Raw genomic sequence first — 16,937 nt, forward strand, 5'->3', positions numbered from 1 at the left:
GGATTTGGATATTAAAAGCATATTAGTATGTTATGTGTAAGCCAGGTTAAAGAGATGGGTCTTTAATTTAGATTTAAACTGTAAGAGTGTGTCTGCCTCCCAAACAATGTTAGGTAGGTTATTCCAGAGTTTAGGTGCCAAATAGGAAAAGGATCAGCCGCCCGCAGTTGATTTTGATATTCTAGGTATTATCAAATTGCCTGAGTTTTGAGAACGTAGCGGACGTAGAGGAATATAATGTAAAAGGAGATTATTCAAATACTGAGGTGCTAAACCATTCAGGGCTTTATAAGTAATAAGCAATATTTTAAAATCTATACGATGTTTGATAGGGAGCCAGTGCAGTGTGGACAGGACCGGGCTAATATGGTCATACTTCCTGGTTCTAGCAAGAACTCTTGCTGCTGCATTTTGGACTAGCTGTAGTTTGTTTACCAAGCGTGCAGAACAGCCACCCAGTAAAGCATTACAATAGTCTAACCTTGAAGTCATAAATGCATGGATTAACATTTCTGCATTTGACATTTAGAGCATAGGCCGTAATTTAGATATATTTTTGAGATGGAAAAATGCAGTTTTACAAATACTAGAAACGTGGCTTTCTAAGGAAAGATTGCGATCAAGTAGCACACCTAGGTTCCTAACTGATGACGAAGAATTGACAGAGCAACCATCAAGTCTTAGACAGTGTTCTAGGTTATTACAAGCAGAGTTTTTAGGCCCTATAATTAACACCTCTGTTTTTTCTGAATTTAGCAATTAGAAATTACTCGTCATCCAATTTTTTATATCGACTATGCATTCCATTAGTTTTTCAAATTGGCGTGTTTCACCAGGCTGCGAGGAAATATAGAGCTGCGTATCATCAGCATAACAGTGAAAACTAACACCATGTTTCCTGATGATATCTCCCAAGGGTAACATATAAAGCGTGAAGAGTAGCGGCCCTAGTACTGAGCCTTGAGGTACTCCATACTGCCCTTGTGATCGATATGATACAAAACTTTATTCACTGCTACGAACTGATGGCGGTCATATAAGTACGATTTAAACCATGCTAATGCACTTCCACTGATGCCAACAAAATGTTCAAGTCTATGCAAAAGAATGCTGTGGTCAATTGTGTCAAACGCAGCACTAAGATCCAATAAAACTAATAGAGAGATACACCCACGATCAGATGATAAGAGCAGATCATTTGTAACTCTAAGGAGAGCAGTCTCAGTACTATGATACGGTCTAAATCCTGACTGGAAATCCTCACATATACCATTTTCTCTAAGAAGGAATATAATTGTGAGGATACCACCTTTTCTAGTATCTTGGACAGAAAAGGGAGATTCGAGATTGGTCTCAGGGGGTCTATAGTGCACTGTTTGATGTGATAATGTAGCTGACGGCCGAATGGTTGCAATTTTATCTCTAATAGTATCGATTTTAGAAGTAAAGTAGTTCATAAAGTCATTACTGTTGTGGTGTTGGGAAATGTCAACACTTGTTGAGGCTTTATTTTCCGTTAATTTACCCACTGTATTGAATAAATACCTGGGGTTATGTTTGTTTTCTTCTAAAAGAGAAGAAAAGTAATCAGATCTAGCAGTTTTTAATGCTTTTCTGTAGTATATGCTACATTCCTGCCAAGCAATACGAAATACCTCTAGTTTTGTTTTCCTCCAGCTGTGCTTCATTTTTCGGGCTGCTCTCTTTAGGGTGCGAGTATGCTCATTATACCATGGTGTCAAACTGTTTTCCTTAACCTTCCTTAAGCGTAAAGGAGCAACTGTATTTAAAGTGCTAGAAAAGAGAGAGTCCATAGTTTCTGTTACATCATCAAGTTGTTCTGAGGTTTTGGATTTGCTAAGGAATTCGAGTACATCAGGAAGATGACTTAAAAAGCAGTCTTTTGTGGTAGAAGTGATGGTTCTTCCATACTTGTAACAAGAAGTAGAATTTACAATTTTGGCTATATGAAGTTTGCATAGAACTAAATAATGATCTGAGATATCATCACTTGGCTGAATAATTTCAACACTATCAACATCAATTCCATGTGACAGTATTAAATCTAGAGTATGATTTCGACAATGAGTAGGTCCTGAAACATGTTGTCTAACACCAATAGAGTTCAGAATGTCTATAAATGCTGATCCCAATGCATCTTTTTCATTATCGACATGGATATTTAAATCACCAGCTATTAAGACTTTATCTGCAGCCAGAACTAACTCGGATGTAAAATCCCCAAACTCTTTAATAAAGTCTGTATGGTGCCCTGGTGGCCTGTATACAGTAGCCAGTACAAACATAACAGGGGATTTATCATTAACATTGGTTTCTCTGGATAATGTTATATGAAGCACCATTACTTCAAACGAGTTATACTTGAAGCCTGCCCTCTGAGAAATCCTGAAAACGTTATTATAAATTGAAGCAACTCCTCCCCCTTTGCCTTTTAGACGCGGCTCGTGTTTATAACAGTAATCTTGGGGGGTGGACTCATTTAAAATAATGTAATCATCAGGTTTTAGCCAGGTTTCTGTCAAACAGAGCACATCTATATTATGATCAGTTATCATATTATTTACAAAAAGTGTTTTCGTAGAAATTGATCTGATATTCAATAAGCCAAGCTTTAACATTAGTTTATCCATATTGCATTTGTTTTTTATTTGTTGAACCTCAATTAAATTGTTAGCCTTAATTTGGTTTGGACGTTTTTTGTATTTTCTAGTTCGGGGAACAGACACAGTCTCTATAGTGTGATATCTAGGTGAAAGAGTCTCTATGTGCTGAGAATTAACTGACCTCTGTGACGGGAGGCAGCTAGCAGACGGTCGGTTTAGCCAGTCTGTCTGCTTCCTGACCTGGGCCCCAGTTAGTCAAGTATAAACACTAAGACTATGTGCCATATTTCTAGAGAGAAGAGCAGCACCACCCCAGGAGGGATGAAGACCATCTCTTTTAAACAGGTCAGGTCTGCCCCAAAAGCTCGTCCAATTGTCTATGAAACCTATGTTATTCTGTGGGCACCACTTAGACATCCAGCCATTGAGTGATGACAATCTGCTATGCATCTCGTCACCACGGTAAGCAGGCAGGGGACCAGAGCATATTGGTATATGCTCTGCATAACTGGTATCTAAAGAAACCTGGAGAAGCAACTAAATTCCTGATTTATGCAACAAACACTCTCCAGTCAGGAACTCCATCTAGATTCAGAGGCAGTAGATCATCTGGGAGAGATTTCACTCTGACCATCAGTGGAGTCCAGACTGAAGATGCTGGACATTATTACTGTCTGAGTTATCACAGTGGTCCAGTGTTCACACAGTGATTGTGAGTGGTACAAAAACCTGTGTCAGTCAGAGTCACAGTGACTGAACTGATGCTGCAGCTGATCAAACACTATCACTCACTACTGACACACAGAGACCAAACACAGAACTACACATGAGCTCACAACTGAGTTAGGACTCACATCAGCTCTATTAGACTCAGATCTGTCCTGTTAAAAATGTAAAAGATTGGATGACCAATAATTTTCTCCTGTTAAATTCGGATAAGACAGAGATATTAATTACTGGACCAAAAACAGTACACAGAATCTAGTAGACTACAATTTGCAACTAGACGGATGTACTAGAGTATTTCTTCCTCTACAGCAGGGGCGGACTGGCCATCTGTGTGATCTGGAGAATCACAGAACGGCCAGTACTCCAGGACGGCCGGCGGGCCGGGCCACCACCAGCCACGCACGCAGTCATCATCACCTGTTTTTTCTCCCCCCCGCTAATCTGTTTTACCCTCCAGTACTGTAGGTGGCAGTAATACACCTTTAAGTTGTAGGCCAGCTGCACTGGCCGTGGCCGCCAAGTAAGAATAAGAAGTGGAAGAGTAGGAAGAAATTACATTAAGGTTAGATAGAAGAAGCATAGAAACAAACAAACAATGTGCATAACGCGGCCGGGGGTTAAAAAAAAAAACGGAAAGAAAAGGGTGGGGCTGAGAAGGCGAGAGAAAGAAAAAGCGGAATTTAGATACTGAAGCCGCTAAATTTCCCAAACTAACTGAAATATATAGCAATATTTTCCAGCAGCAGCACCTCACAGTTAAATATTAGCAGCAGTGAAGAAGTGAGCAAGACAACACCATGCCATCAGTGATGATGAGGGACAGAAAGATGAGCTGGTTCCACAGGCAGATCTAGATCCAAGTATGGAACATGAGAGGAGAAAGAGAGTTACTTGCTAGAGATGATGTTAAGAAGTGATATTCAGGTTGCTACATTTTTAATGATCACAGTAGTTAAAACAGCTAAACTTCAACATTGTAGCTGTAAAATGTCACATGCAGTAGCTAATATTAAGAAATATGTTGTGCTTTTACTTTTAAAAATGTTAGTAACATTACAGTTAATGCTTACAAACTTTGAAGATTTTGAATACAGAAGTTAAATTTGTAATGGTGTATTTTCATTTAGATGTGGTATTATTATCTGTGCAGTAAGATTAATTAATTAATAACTGCATAAATTAAGATTATTAAGTAACAAATTCATTTTAAGACGGCATGGAATATATTGTAAAATATAATGTTATAACAGCATATTATATAAACTATTCCTTGCCATCTTGGAATAAAACCTGTTTAAAAAAAAAAATCCATTCCATCATTGTTTATTCAGGTTGAGCTTACGTGCGTCGATTGCTTTGGGCCGGGCCTAGTCAAAGTCCAGGGCCATTTTTTAGTCCCAGTCCGTCCCTGTTAATACGTATTGAGTTCTAGGCACGCAAACTTTTGAAAAAAATTACATCTATGGCACTCTGACAGTTATGTTCAATGCAGTTATTTTGACAGAAGTAAAGGAGATACATATCTAGTTTCAACATTATTTGTTTTTCAGACATTCCTCTTTGAAAGAAAATCTATGAACCTCAAGTAAAAAATGCCATTTTATATCCTCCTCTACAAAATAGTGGATTACTCAGTAAATATTAACCCATAACATTTAATATTTTGGCTTTCATCATTATACATGTCTGTCTTTCTTCAGAAAGCCAGGGAATTTTTTAAATGTGGCTGATTTGACAAGGAATTACACTGTTATGTTTTACATGCATCATCATCTGTAACTCGTACACAGATTTACATCGAGATGATTTGCATCGCAGCACAAGCTTCAGCAGGTTTTATATCTCTGTGAGTCTGAACTCTGAGAATCTGAACCAACAGCAACCATGAGCTTCATCACCATCTTCATCTGGATCTTCACTAGCTGCTGTTTCACAGGTGAGGAGATAGACATACTCTGTTCTAACTGATCATCTGTGCTGGAAATATTGTCCTCCAACTGATATTAAATTATGAATGTTTATTCATTTTTTAAAATGTAGAATCAGTATCTGGAGTGACAGTCACTCAGACGCCTGCAGAGAAACCTGTTCAACCAGGAGACACAGTTACTATGTCCTGTAAAACCAGTCCTGAAGTTTACCAGGGTTGGGGTTATGATCCTTTATCCTGGTACTTACAGAAACCTGGAGAAGCTCCTAAACTCCTGATTTATGCTGCAAAGCTCCTCCAGTCAGGAACTCCATCTAGATTCAGTGGCAGTGGATCTAAAACTGATTTTACTCTGACCATCAGTGGAGTCCAGACTGAAGATGCTGGACATTATTACTGTCAGAGTTTTCACTATATCAGTAGTTATGTGTTCACACAGTGATTGTGAGTGATACAAAAACCTGTGTCAGTCAGAGTCACAGTGACTGAACTGATGCTGCAGCTGATCAAACACTATCACTCACTACTGACACACAGAGACCAAACACAGAACTACACATGAGCTCACAACTGAGTTAGGACTCACATCAGCTCTATTAGACTCAGATCTGTCCTGGGACAGACGGGTTTGACTCAGTTATGCTCTGATTTTGTGATGAATTGATATCAAATCAATCCAAAAACACACAAAAGTTTTTCTGTTACAGTTTGTTAGTTTTTGTGTTTTTTTAGGTTGTACTTACAATCATACTGATAAACTGCCTTATGTTATGAAACTACGACTCAAACTTCATAACTGTCTCATCAGTGCATGAGCAGAAGTGAAAGTGTTTCAGTTCAGAGCGTTGAACCGATCAAACAGTGAAACTGTGAGTTTGAGCTGAAATCAGATTTGCATTGACAGCTTTAGTGATTCTGATGGTCTCAGAATAGAGCAGCTCCGTCTCCAGAGACCATGTTCAAACCCCAAGAGCTTCAGTTCACATTTACTGCTAAACACAGCTGTTCTCAACTATTACAATCCATCAACAGCAGCTGAAACTTTAGTGAAGGAAGGACACACTGATCAATGATGCAGTCGAACACAAATGGAAGGCGTTCAGAAGCTTTATTGAATGAACAGCAATGGCAGCACATTGAAAGACTGCTTGAGTATTGAGCTGTAAATCAGGAGACTGCTGTGAATCCTGCTGCTCTTCACTGGAGAAACATCAGCACTCGGAGCTCTTGAGGAACGAGGTCTCGTGATCAGCTCCGTCATGTGTTACTCTGCAGACGAAGCGCTCGCCGGCTTCCCAGCGTGCTTTGCTGAGGCTCAGGACGCTGCTGCGGCTGTAGCGTCCGTCCCGCTCGCTCTCTGCGCTGGTCTGAACCCCCTCGGTGACCTCTGACCCGTCCAGCGTCCAGCTCACCTGCGCCCCCTGTGGAGAGTAAGAGCTGAGCAGACAGAGCAGTGCGGCTGAGTCTCCAGAGATCTGCAGAGAAGAGGGAGGCAGCAGAGACACGGAGGGCTTCACTGCGGGACCAGCTGCAACACACACACACACACACACACACACAGAGACACACACACACACACACACACACACACAGAGACACACACACACACACACACATACACGCACACACACACACACACACACACACACACACACACACAGAGACACACACACACACACACACACGCACACACACACACACACGCACACACACACACACACACACACGCACACACACACACACACACACACACACACACACGCACACACACACACACACATGCACACACACACACACACACACACACACAAAGAGAGAGAGAAGCAGAAGTGAAAAACTGACCAGTGGAGTTTAATTTTATAAGATACAGAATTTTGAAAAAAACATAATTCAAGAAAATGTATGTTTATATTATGATGTCGCTATATGACTCAGAAAAAAAACTCATAATTTCATTATTAATGGTACTTTTGAAATATTCACGCTATTCAGACTCACAATCATGAATATCAGCAAACTTGAGAGTTTAAATAGTTTAAATGATTAATTTTCTAAATGCTCTTCAAGTTCCTTGTTGTCTGATGACAAACACTTTATTGTTAAATGTGCCAAGATTTTAGACAAAATAATATCAAGAAATAATTAAATAGATTTTAAAGTACTGCTATCAATACATGTAAATGCATGTAATTAATCATATAAATAAAAAATAACATTTAAAAATAATTTTTAATTATATAATGTAAATAAGGGATGAAATAAATGCAAAAAAAATACACTAATAAGATTTATTTCAGAAATAGTAAGTTACAGAACAAGTAAACTTTTAGCTTTTAATCTCAATCTAATAAAAAAACACTGCCCACATGAAAAATAATTAGTATATTGTGATTTTGTCAAAAGGTATGGAAAACAAATTTAAATAATTGTAATATTTTTTGTGTTCTAAAACTATTATTCTTATATGACACTAACAAGTAATTGTAATTTTCAGTGTAATTGTAAATGTATGTTATGATGTTGTTGTTTTTAAATGATCAGCAGCAGACGCAAACTTGATTTTGAACATGTTCATTAACTACATTTCTCTTTGTCTGGTGACGACGTCTACACAATTACATTTAGTATTATCAGACTTTTACATGCATCTAAAAACATCCTAATTGTTATATTTACCATTAATTATAGTCAACATTATATATATCAAGAATTAATTGACTATATATCATGTCATCTAAAGATACAATATTTTTGTACTGATAATGAGTTAAATTATTTATTGTATGTTAAATGATAAATGAGATTTAAAAACAATACGAAATATACAACTTAAGTAGATTATTAAATAAATTAAATATTGCAATTATTAAAGAAAATTTACAACAACAAAAAAATTATAATAAAATGACTAATTGTAAAATATTTTTGCAGAAATAATCTAAAAATGAATTAAAATGAATGAATCAAATATCATATATTTTAATGACAGAATTGAAGAGACTTACCGATGGTCAGTTTAGTTCCTCCACCAAAAGTGTACCACAGTGCTTCATTCTAGTGAAAGCGTCGTACAAAAACCTCCGTCACACTCAAATAAACACAAACTCCAGCAGAGAAAGAGAGAAGAGACTCACACACTGATATCAGACTCAACAGCAGCTCTTCTCAACAGCACTCAGCAATTATTATAAAAAACAGCACAAAATCTTCATCTTTAATAATTAATCCTTGTTATTACATTAAGGCTAAAATCAAATAATTTGTTTCATAATCAGTCCCAAAATTCATCATATTTACAAAACACCTGTTATTTAAAGCTTTGTGATGACCAAGATTTAGAAGGTGACTCCCTTGAATGACCTTTGACCTGTTATACAGTATCATACTAGACCTATCATGGATGACATCAAATCTGTAACACAGTTATTAAATGATCTCAGCGTGAAAAACTGACTGAAACTTAACATAAAACAGTGTTTGGAGAGAGAAGCTCGGCCTGAAATAAATAATTAAATAATATGCGATAAATCATGAGTGTTTGTTTCTGAAAATGGATAAAAGTAATTCATTAGAAAAGATATTAAATAGTCAGTGTTGGGAAGGTTACTTTGGAAATGTAATAGGTTACAGATTACAAGTTACCCTGTTTAAAATGTAATAGTAGTGTAACGTTTTCAATTACTTTATTAAAGTAATGTAACTAATTACTTTTGAGTACTTTTTGATTACTTTTCTAAATTTGTGAACATTATAATAAATAAAAGCATATATATCAACTCAAATACAGTTATCTAATAAGCATGTGTCATATGCTGTTTAATAAACTCCTGAAACATTGGTGTTTTTTTTTTTAACTGCTGTCTCTTTATATATGATATGATGATAGTTTTCTCAAAATAAGTAAAATGCATGAAGTGACAGAGCAGTTCTAGAAATTATGTGTATGTGCTCGTGTACTCATACAGTATATTGAGACGGCAGAGGTTGAAAACACTGCGAGCTTCAGTAGGCCTATGTGTAGTAAATGAAACTGCATGTCTTTGCCATTAATTTACAGGAGGGGCAGACTGGGAAAAAAAAATCAGAATGAAAAATTCAAACTCATACAAACAAATTCATGGACAATACTATTTTTTGTATGGACCTGGCATAAAAAAGGTTTAAATCTTTAATATGGGGACATGTCAAATAATTAAAAGTTCTCTCCTGAACGGCACCTTCACTTCCATTTTTCTCTTCAGTCTCATTATTTTGCCCCCTTATCCATCTTAATACTCAAGATTGAACAAAACTGTACTTTACAATACAATACTACAATATATTTATAGAAAAATCCTAATACTGTACACGAGTCATGTTTTTCCCTTACAAAAATTTACCATGCTTTTATTAGCCTATATAAAAGTACAATAACCTTGTATGGTTTTTTGTTTTGCAAATGGATTCGTATTTATTTATTTAATTTTAAATGTTTGGTTACCACAGTTAAACAATAGTAACCATTTTCACTGGATTTATAGTAAAATAAAAAAATGTTAATTTTCGCAAGGGTTGTGTCAAAAAAGCATCTTTACAGATGAAACTGACCTGAAACCCTGAACAGTAGTTCTGCTTCTCTGTTCCAGCTGTGCTCTTCCACAGTCCACTCTTTTATCTCTCTTTCGCATTGATTACTTGGAGTCTGATCCAAACCGTTTGGCGGAGGCGCGGAGAGCGCGCGAGTCGCGACTAACAGATTTATTAGAGATTTAATTATCAAATGGCGGATTCGCAAATGATCGCTTTAGTACATTCGGCAGGCAATTATACAATAATGATATTAAAATATTGGGACAAGTTGAGGAAGACTGAGGAAGCTGGCAGGCCACCGGGAATTGTCCCGGTTCTCCCGGTGTCCAGTCCGCGCGTGATTTCAACTGACACGCAGAACGTGCAGGAGTCATATATTGCATTTTGGGGGCTTGATATTCACAGACACCAGTCCATGTCATATTTTGATTCAAGTGTACTGACCTAGTTTTTATTTAGTCATCCAAAATGTGGCATATTCCGTCCGCGTTAGGCATTCCATTTTTCTGACTGGATTCTACGAACCAGACTGTGTTTCCGCATCCCGGAAATTACTAGGGCGTATGTCTTAGAATAGTCAGTGCAATTTGGGAAAGAAATCAGTTAAATCTGTATGTGGATGTGTGTAAATATTCAAATGTAATCCCCTTTGTAATCGTTAAAAAATTCATAAGTAACTGTAATTTAATTACTCATTTTTTCTTAGTAACTGTAACTAATTACAGTTACATTAATTTTGTAATTAAATTACGTAACGCCCTTACATGTAACTAGTTACTCCCCAACACTGTAAATAGTAAATGATGAATCTGCCGTCTGCAGGTAAATGATGTGAGTGTGTTTGCATATTGATCAGATGCTTCAGTGCTCTGAGAGTGTTTATAGTGCTGTGAGTTTAACACTTCATCACTGACACACACAACAATCTTCATCAACATGACCTTCATCATCATCTTCATCTGGACTCTCACAGCGTTTGCTCAAGGTTTGTGGAGCACAAGTTTGATATCAATTCATTTCTTCAAGTATATTGTCAAAGTTTTGAGTTGATTTTCTTCTTGTTGTGTGTTTCAGAGTGTAGAGGACAGATCAGCGTCACTCAGAGTCCCTCAACGACAGCAGCTCAACCAGGAGAAACAGTGAAGATCAGCTGTAGAACCAGCACAGATGTGTACTTGAGTGGTTCAGATCATTGTTTAGCCTGGTACTTACAGAAACCTGGAGAAGCTCCTAAACTCCTGATTTATTATGCAAGCAGCCTCCAGTCAGGAACTCCATCTAGATTCAGTGGCAGTGGATCTAACAGTGATTTCACTCTGACCATCAGTGGAGTCCAGACTGAAGATGCTGGACATTATTACTGTCAGAGTTATCACTATATCAATAGTAAAAGTGTGTTCACACAGTGATTGTGTGTCGTACAAAAACCTGTGTCAGTCAGAGTCACAGTGACTGAACTGATGCTGCAGCTGATCAAACACTATCACTCACTCTACAGAGAAGAAACACAATGTTGAGCTCCATCATTTTTTTTTAAGATTATTATATGTATTTTATAAAAACAATTTTTATCTTTTATGGTTTATCTATACTACTTTCCACTCACAAATTTTTCAATCCATGACGTATTTTTATGATGCAAAATTTCTTTCTTCTTTCTAATTATATAACCATAATCAGCAGGACATAAAGATGCAGCTCCTGAATAGTTTATTTATCATCTTCCATCTGATCTCTCCCCAAACAGTTAATTCATAAGTTGTGTCTTATAAAACTATCTCTCAAACTCTAAAACTGTCTCATCAGTGCATGAGCAGAAGTGAAACTGATCCAGTTCAGAGCCTTTAACCGATCAAACAGAGAAACTGTGAGTTTGAAGTTTGAATTTTCACGGATAAAACAAACAAACAAAAAAAAAAACATATATACAAGTTTTGCACTTGCTAAATGTTAATCTAACTCACTTAATCTTATTAAATGTGTTTAATATTTGTGAAGTTCATTTCGTTTCATCGTCTGTCTGCAGGTGTTTTTTCATGCTTCATTGAGTTAAGTTTGCATTTTTTTTTTTTTAAATGTGAGATAAAGCCTTAAACCAAAGAAACACCCAAAACAAAAATGAAAAAAAAAGGACACAAAGGCATAAAGTTACAATTGTATTTTATTTATTGACTGAATTGTAATAGCATCATAACTGAATGATAAAGCACACACATATGTTCTTGTATGAAGCACAGAAAGCAGAGCAGATGCAGATGCGAGCGACTGAAGCTGGATGTGGAGAATGAAGGAGTCGCTCATGTGCTGTTAGTCTCCATGTGAGACATGAGTGAGAAGAGCAGCAGATCTACTCTGAACACTGCTGTCTCGTCACTTGTCCAGTGAGCGCAGGCTGACCGCTCCGTGTGGCCTCACAGCTCACTGAGACGCTCTCCATCCACTCCTGCTCAGAGAGAGTCAGGCTGCTGCTCCAGCTGTACAGACCGTCCTTCTCCAGGAGCCCAGCGCTGCTCTCCTGAGACCTGCTGCTCCCGTCCACCTTCCAGCTCAGGCTCCAGTCTGACGGGAAGCCCTTGCTGGCCACACACACCAGTGTCGCTGTCTTCTTTGAGGAGATCTCTGCACTGGAGGGCGGCAGGACGCTCACCTCAGTCAAGAACAAAGCTTTTCTCTACTTTCAGATTCATAGAAAATATATCAACAGACATTTTTAATACAATTATATATTTAGTCATTTTAGCAACATTACACTGCAAGTCACCTGAATTATTTTTTTCAAAGCTTGTGATCAGCAAAGGAAAGAAAGTTTGGTGAATTATAATGATTTGAAGAACCATTTTCATTATAAACCTCAATGTTAGTCACGCATCATAGATCTGATGTGAATAAACATAATAACTGCAGGAATTCATTACAATTGTTGATGGCAGCATGAGAAGATTAGGTACAAAAGTTTGTTTAAAAAAAATAAAAATTATAATTTATGTCTTGCATGCCTACTATTAATTATTACCCTATCCAATGTGAACAAAAAATAAAATGAAAACACTTAAGTGTAAAAGTGCTTCGTTTCTCTAGAGCAAGAAAGTGTTTGTCAGTCAGTTGTTGTATTAATAATGAAATGATGATTGACTTACTGCCAACATCCAGTTTGGTGCCGCTGCCGAAAGTCCACCACAGTGATACAAACTAATAGAGCAGCTGAACAAAAACCTCCTGAACGCTTCACTAACTGAACAAACACACATCAACTGAGTCTCCAACAAACACACACTCACAGCACACATCACCTGCATTTACTTCATCTGTCTTATTACTAAAACATCAACCTCAATTATTGAAAGAAATTCACTTTTATATCAAGTGTGACGTGACTCACAATCAAACTCAGTTGATTCAGTGATTGACAGAGACACGTGTGATGATCCTCATGTCTGTAAAAACCTGCACAACATCCACGGATTTGACATCAAATTAATGAATTAACATTAATCATGTTTCTATCAAACTACAGTCAAAAATATTCTCACAGTCTCAGGAGAGAGTCAGGATCAAATACTAAAGTTGTTGAAGATTTATTCAGAAGTGATACATTTATAACAGAATGGCTATTAGAAGATCTAATATTGAAAGATTAATTAGTAACAGTATTTTGTGTCTGTTAATGAGCGACTGTCTCCAGGTAAATGATGTGAGTGTGTTTGCATATTGATCAGATGCTTCAGTGCTCTGAGAGTGTTTATAGTGCTGTGAGTTTAACACTTCATCACTGACACACACAACAATCTTCATCAACATGACCTTCATCATCATCTTCATCTGGACTCTCACAGCGTTTGCTCAAGGTTTGTGGAGCACAAGTTTGATTTCAATTCATTTCTTCAAGTATATTGTCAAAGTTTTGAGTTGATTTTCTTCTTGTTGTGTGTTTCAGAGTGTAGAGGACAGATCAGCGTCACTCAGAGTCCCTCAACGACAGCAGCTCAACCAGGAGAAACAGTGAAGATCAGTTGCAGAACCAGCACAAATGTGTTTTACAATGGTGCTTATTATTTGTTAGCCTGGTACTTACAGAAACCTGGAGAAGCTCCTAAACTCCTGATTTATAGAACAAGCAGCCTCCAGTCAGGAACTCCATCTAGATTCAGTGGCAGTGGATCTAACAGTGATTTCACTCTGACCATCAGTGGAGTCCAGACTGAAGATGCTGGACATTATTACTGTCAGAGTTATCACAGTGGTAATGTGTTCACACAGTGATTGTGAGTGGTACAAAAACCTGTGTCAGTCAGAGTCACAGTGACTGAACTGATGCTGCAGCTGATCAAACACTATCACTCACTACTGACACACAGAGACCAAACACAGAACTACACATGAGCTCACAACTGAGTTAGGACTCACATCAGCTCTATTAGACTCAGATCTGTCCTGTGACAGACGGGTTTAAATCAGTTATACTCAGATTTTGTGATAAATTGATATCATATCAATCCAAAAAAGCACAAATGTTTCTCTGTTACAGTTTGATAGTTTTTATGTTTTTATGTGTACTTACAATCATACTGATAAACTGCCTTATGAAACTATAACTCAATCTTCATAACTGTCTCATCAGTGCATGAGCAGAAGTGAAAGTGTTTCAGTTCAGAGCGTTGAACCGATCAAACAGTGAAACTGTGAGTTTGAGCTGAAATCAGATTTGCATTGACAGCTTTAGTGATTCTGATGGTCTCAGAATAGAGCAGCTCCGTCTCCAGAGACCATGTTCAAACCCCAAGAGCTTCAGTTCACATTTACTGCTAAACACAGCTGTTCTCAACTATTACAATCCATCAACAGCAGCTGAAACTTTAGTGAAGGAAGGACACACTGATCAATGATGCAGTCGAACACAAATGGAAGGCGTTCAGAAGCTTTATTGAATGAACAGCAATGGCAGCACATTGAAAGACTGCTTGAGTATTGAGCTGTAAATCAGGAGACTGCTGTGAATCCTGCTGCTCTTCACTGGAGAAACATCAGCACTCGGAGCTCTTGAGGAACGAGGTCTCGTGATCAGCTCCGTCATGTGTTACTCTGCAGACGAAGCGCTCGCCGGCTTCCCAGCGTGCTTTGCTGAGGCTCAGGACGCTGCTGCGGCTGTAGCGTCCGTCCCGCTCGCTCTCTGCGCTGGTCTGAACCCCCTCGGTGACCTCTGACCCGTCCAGCGTCCAGCTCACCTGCGCCCCCTGTGGAGAGTAAGAGCTGAGCAGACAGAGCAGTGCGGCTGAGTCTCCAGAGATCTGCAGAGAAGAGGGAGGCAGCAGAGACACGGAGGGCTTCACTGCGGGACCAGCTGCAACACACACACACACAAACGCACACACACACACAAACGCACACACACACACGCACACGCACACATGCACACACACACACAGCAGAAGCAGAAATGAAAAACTATTCAGTGGAGTTTAATTTTATAAGATACATATGAAACAATCTTCAGAATTTTGAAAAAACATTATTCAAGAAAATGTATGTTTATATTATGATAAAAATCCAAATTTCATTATTAATGGTACTTTTGAAATATTCATGCTATTCAGACTCACACTCATGAATATCAGCAAACTTGAGAGTTAAAATAGTTTAAATGATTAATTTTCTAAATGCTCTTCAAGTTCCTTGTTGTCTGATGACAAACACTTTATTGTTAAATGTGCCAAGATTTTAGACAAAATCATATCAAGAAATAATTAAATAGATTTTAAAGTTCTGCTATCAATACATGTAATTGCATGTAATTAATCATAGAAATAAAAAATAACATTTAAAAAGAATTTTAAATTATAAAATGTAAACAAGGATGAAATAAATGCAAAAAATACACTAATAAGATTTATTTCAGAAATAGTAAGTTACAGAACATGTGAACTTTTAACTTTTAATCTCAATCTAATAAAAAAATACTGCCCACATGAAAAATAATTAGTATATTGTGATTTTGTCAAAAGGTATGGAAAACAAATTTAAATAATTGCAATATTATTTGTATTTTAAAACTATTATTCTTATAAGACACTAACAATGAATTATAATTTTCAGTGTAATTGTAAATGTATGTTATGATGTTGTTGTTTTTAAATGATCAGCAGCAGATGCAAACTTGATTCTGAACATGTTCATTAACTACATTTCTCTTTGTCTGGTGACGACGTCTACACAATTACATTTAGTATTATCAGACTTTGTCATGCATCTAAAAACATCCTAATTGTTAAATTTACCATGAATTGTAGTCAAAATTATATATATCAAGAATTAATTGACTATATATCATGTCACCTAAAGATACAATATTTTTTTTACTGATAATGAGTTAAATTATTCATCTAAAATGATAAATGAGATTTAAAAACAATACGAAATATACAACTTAAGTAAATGATGAAATAAATTCAATATTGCAATTATTAAATAAACTTTACAAAAACATTTTTTATAATAAAAGGACTAATTTTAAAATGTTTTTGCAGAAATAATCTAAAAATGAATTAAAATGCATGAATCAAATATCATATATTTTAATGACAGAATTGAAGAGACTTACCGATGGTCAGTTTAGTTCCTCCACCAAAAGTGTACCACAGTGCTTCATTCTAGTGAAAGCGTCGTACAAAAACCTCCGTCACACTCAAATAAACACAAACTCCAGCAGAGAAAGAGAGAAGAGACTCACACACTGATATCAGACTCAACAGCAGCTCTTCTCAACAGCACTCAGCAATTATTATAAAAAACAGCACAAAATCTTCATCTTTAATAATTAAGTTGGCTTGAGAGAGCCAACTTACTGATATTGTATTTAAACTTCTTATTATTATTCTTCTGAGACTAAAACTTTTGACTGCTACTCCTCCTAGAGCTTTAACTCTACAAACTCCAAACTCAGCCCAGCTCTTCAGACTGATCTGAAGTTAGTTGCTATATCTTTTTAGACTGATCGGACTTAGACTTTTCATAAAACTGAAGATTAAAAATCATAAAAACTCCCATAGACTTACATTGAAAAGCCTCTGCTCAACTGAACATTCCGTCAA

At 37.0% G+C, this 16,937-nt stretch overlaps 1 long non-coding RNA gene and 3 gene segments (V, D, J or C); 3 read left to right on the top strand and 1 right to left on the bottom strand.

Annotated features, from left to right (window-relative positions):
* Positions 1 to 5,023: 5,023 nt before the first annotated feature.
* On the top strand, positions 5,024 to 5,725 carry LOC113041806 (Ig kappa chain V region K-25-like). The segment is given in 2 exon segments: positions 5,024 to 5,289; positions 5,394 to 5,725. Coding segments are annotated over 2 exon segments (384 nt in total).
* A 5,052-nt stretch (positions 5,726 to 10,777) lies between these two features.
* Positions 10,778 to 11,261, top strand: LOC113041974 (Ig kappa chain V region 3547-like). The segment is given in 2 exon segments: positions 10,778 to 10,837; positions 10,927 to 11,261. Coding segments are annotated over 2 exon segments (384 nt in total).
* Positions 11,262 to 12,097: 836 nt separating this feature from the next.
* Positions 12,098 to 13,398, bottom strand: LOC113041979 (uncharacterized). Of its 2 annotated transcripts, XR_003275501.1 has the most exons (3): positions 13,383 to 13,398; positions 12,990 to 13,296; positions 12,098 to 12,526 (listed from the first exon to the last, which is right to left on the bottom strand). It is a non-coding gene; the product is annotated as an uncharacterized LOC113041979 (long non-coding RNA). The 2 variants fall into 2 exon arrangements; XR_003275500.1 differs by lacking the exon at positions 13,383 to 13,398 and having other exon boundaries at positions 12,990 to 13,375.
* A 250-nt stretch (positions 13,399 to 13,648) lies between these two features.
* Positions 13,649 to 14,112, top strand: LOC113041807 (Ig kappa chain V region S211-like). The segment is given in 2 exon segments: positions 13,649 to 13,697; positions 13,787 to 14,112. Coding segments are annotated over 2 exon segments (375 nt in total).
* The last annotated feature ends 2,825 nt before the right edge of the window (positions 14,113 to 16,937 follow it).

This window comes from Carassius auratus, chromosome 24 (assembly GCF_003368295.1).
Source record: "Carassius auratus strain Wakin chromosome 24, ASM336829v1, whole genome shotgun sequence".
Taxonomy (NCBI): domain Eukaryota; kingdom Metazoa; phylum Chordata; class Actinopteri; order Cypriniformes; family Cyprinidae; genus Carassius; species Carassius auratus.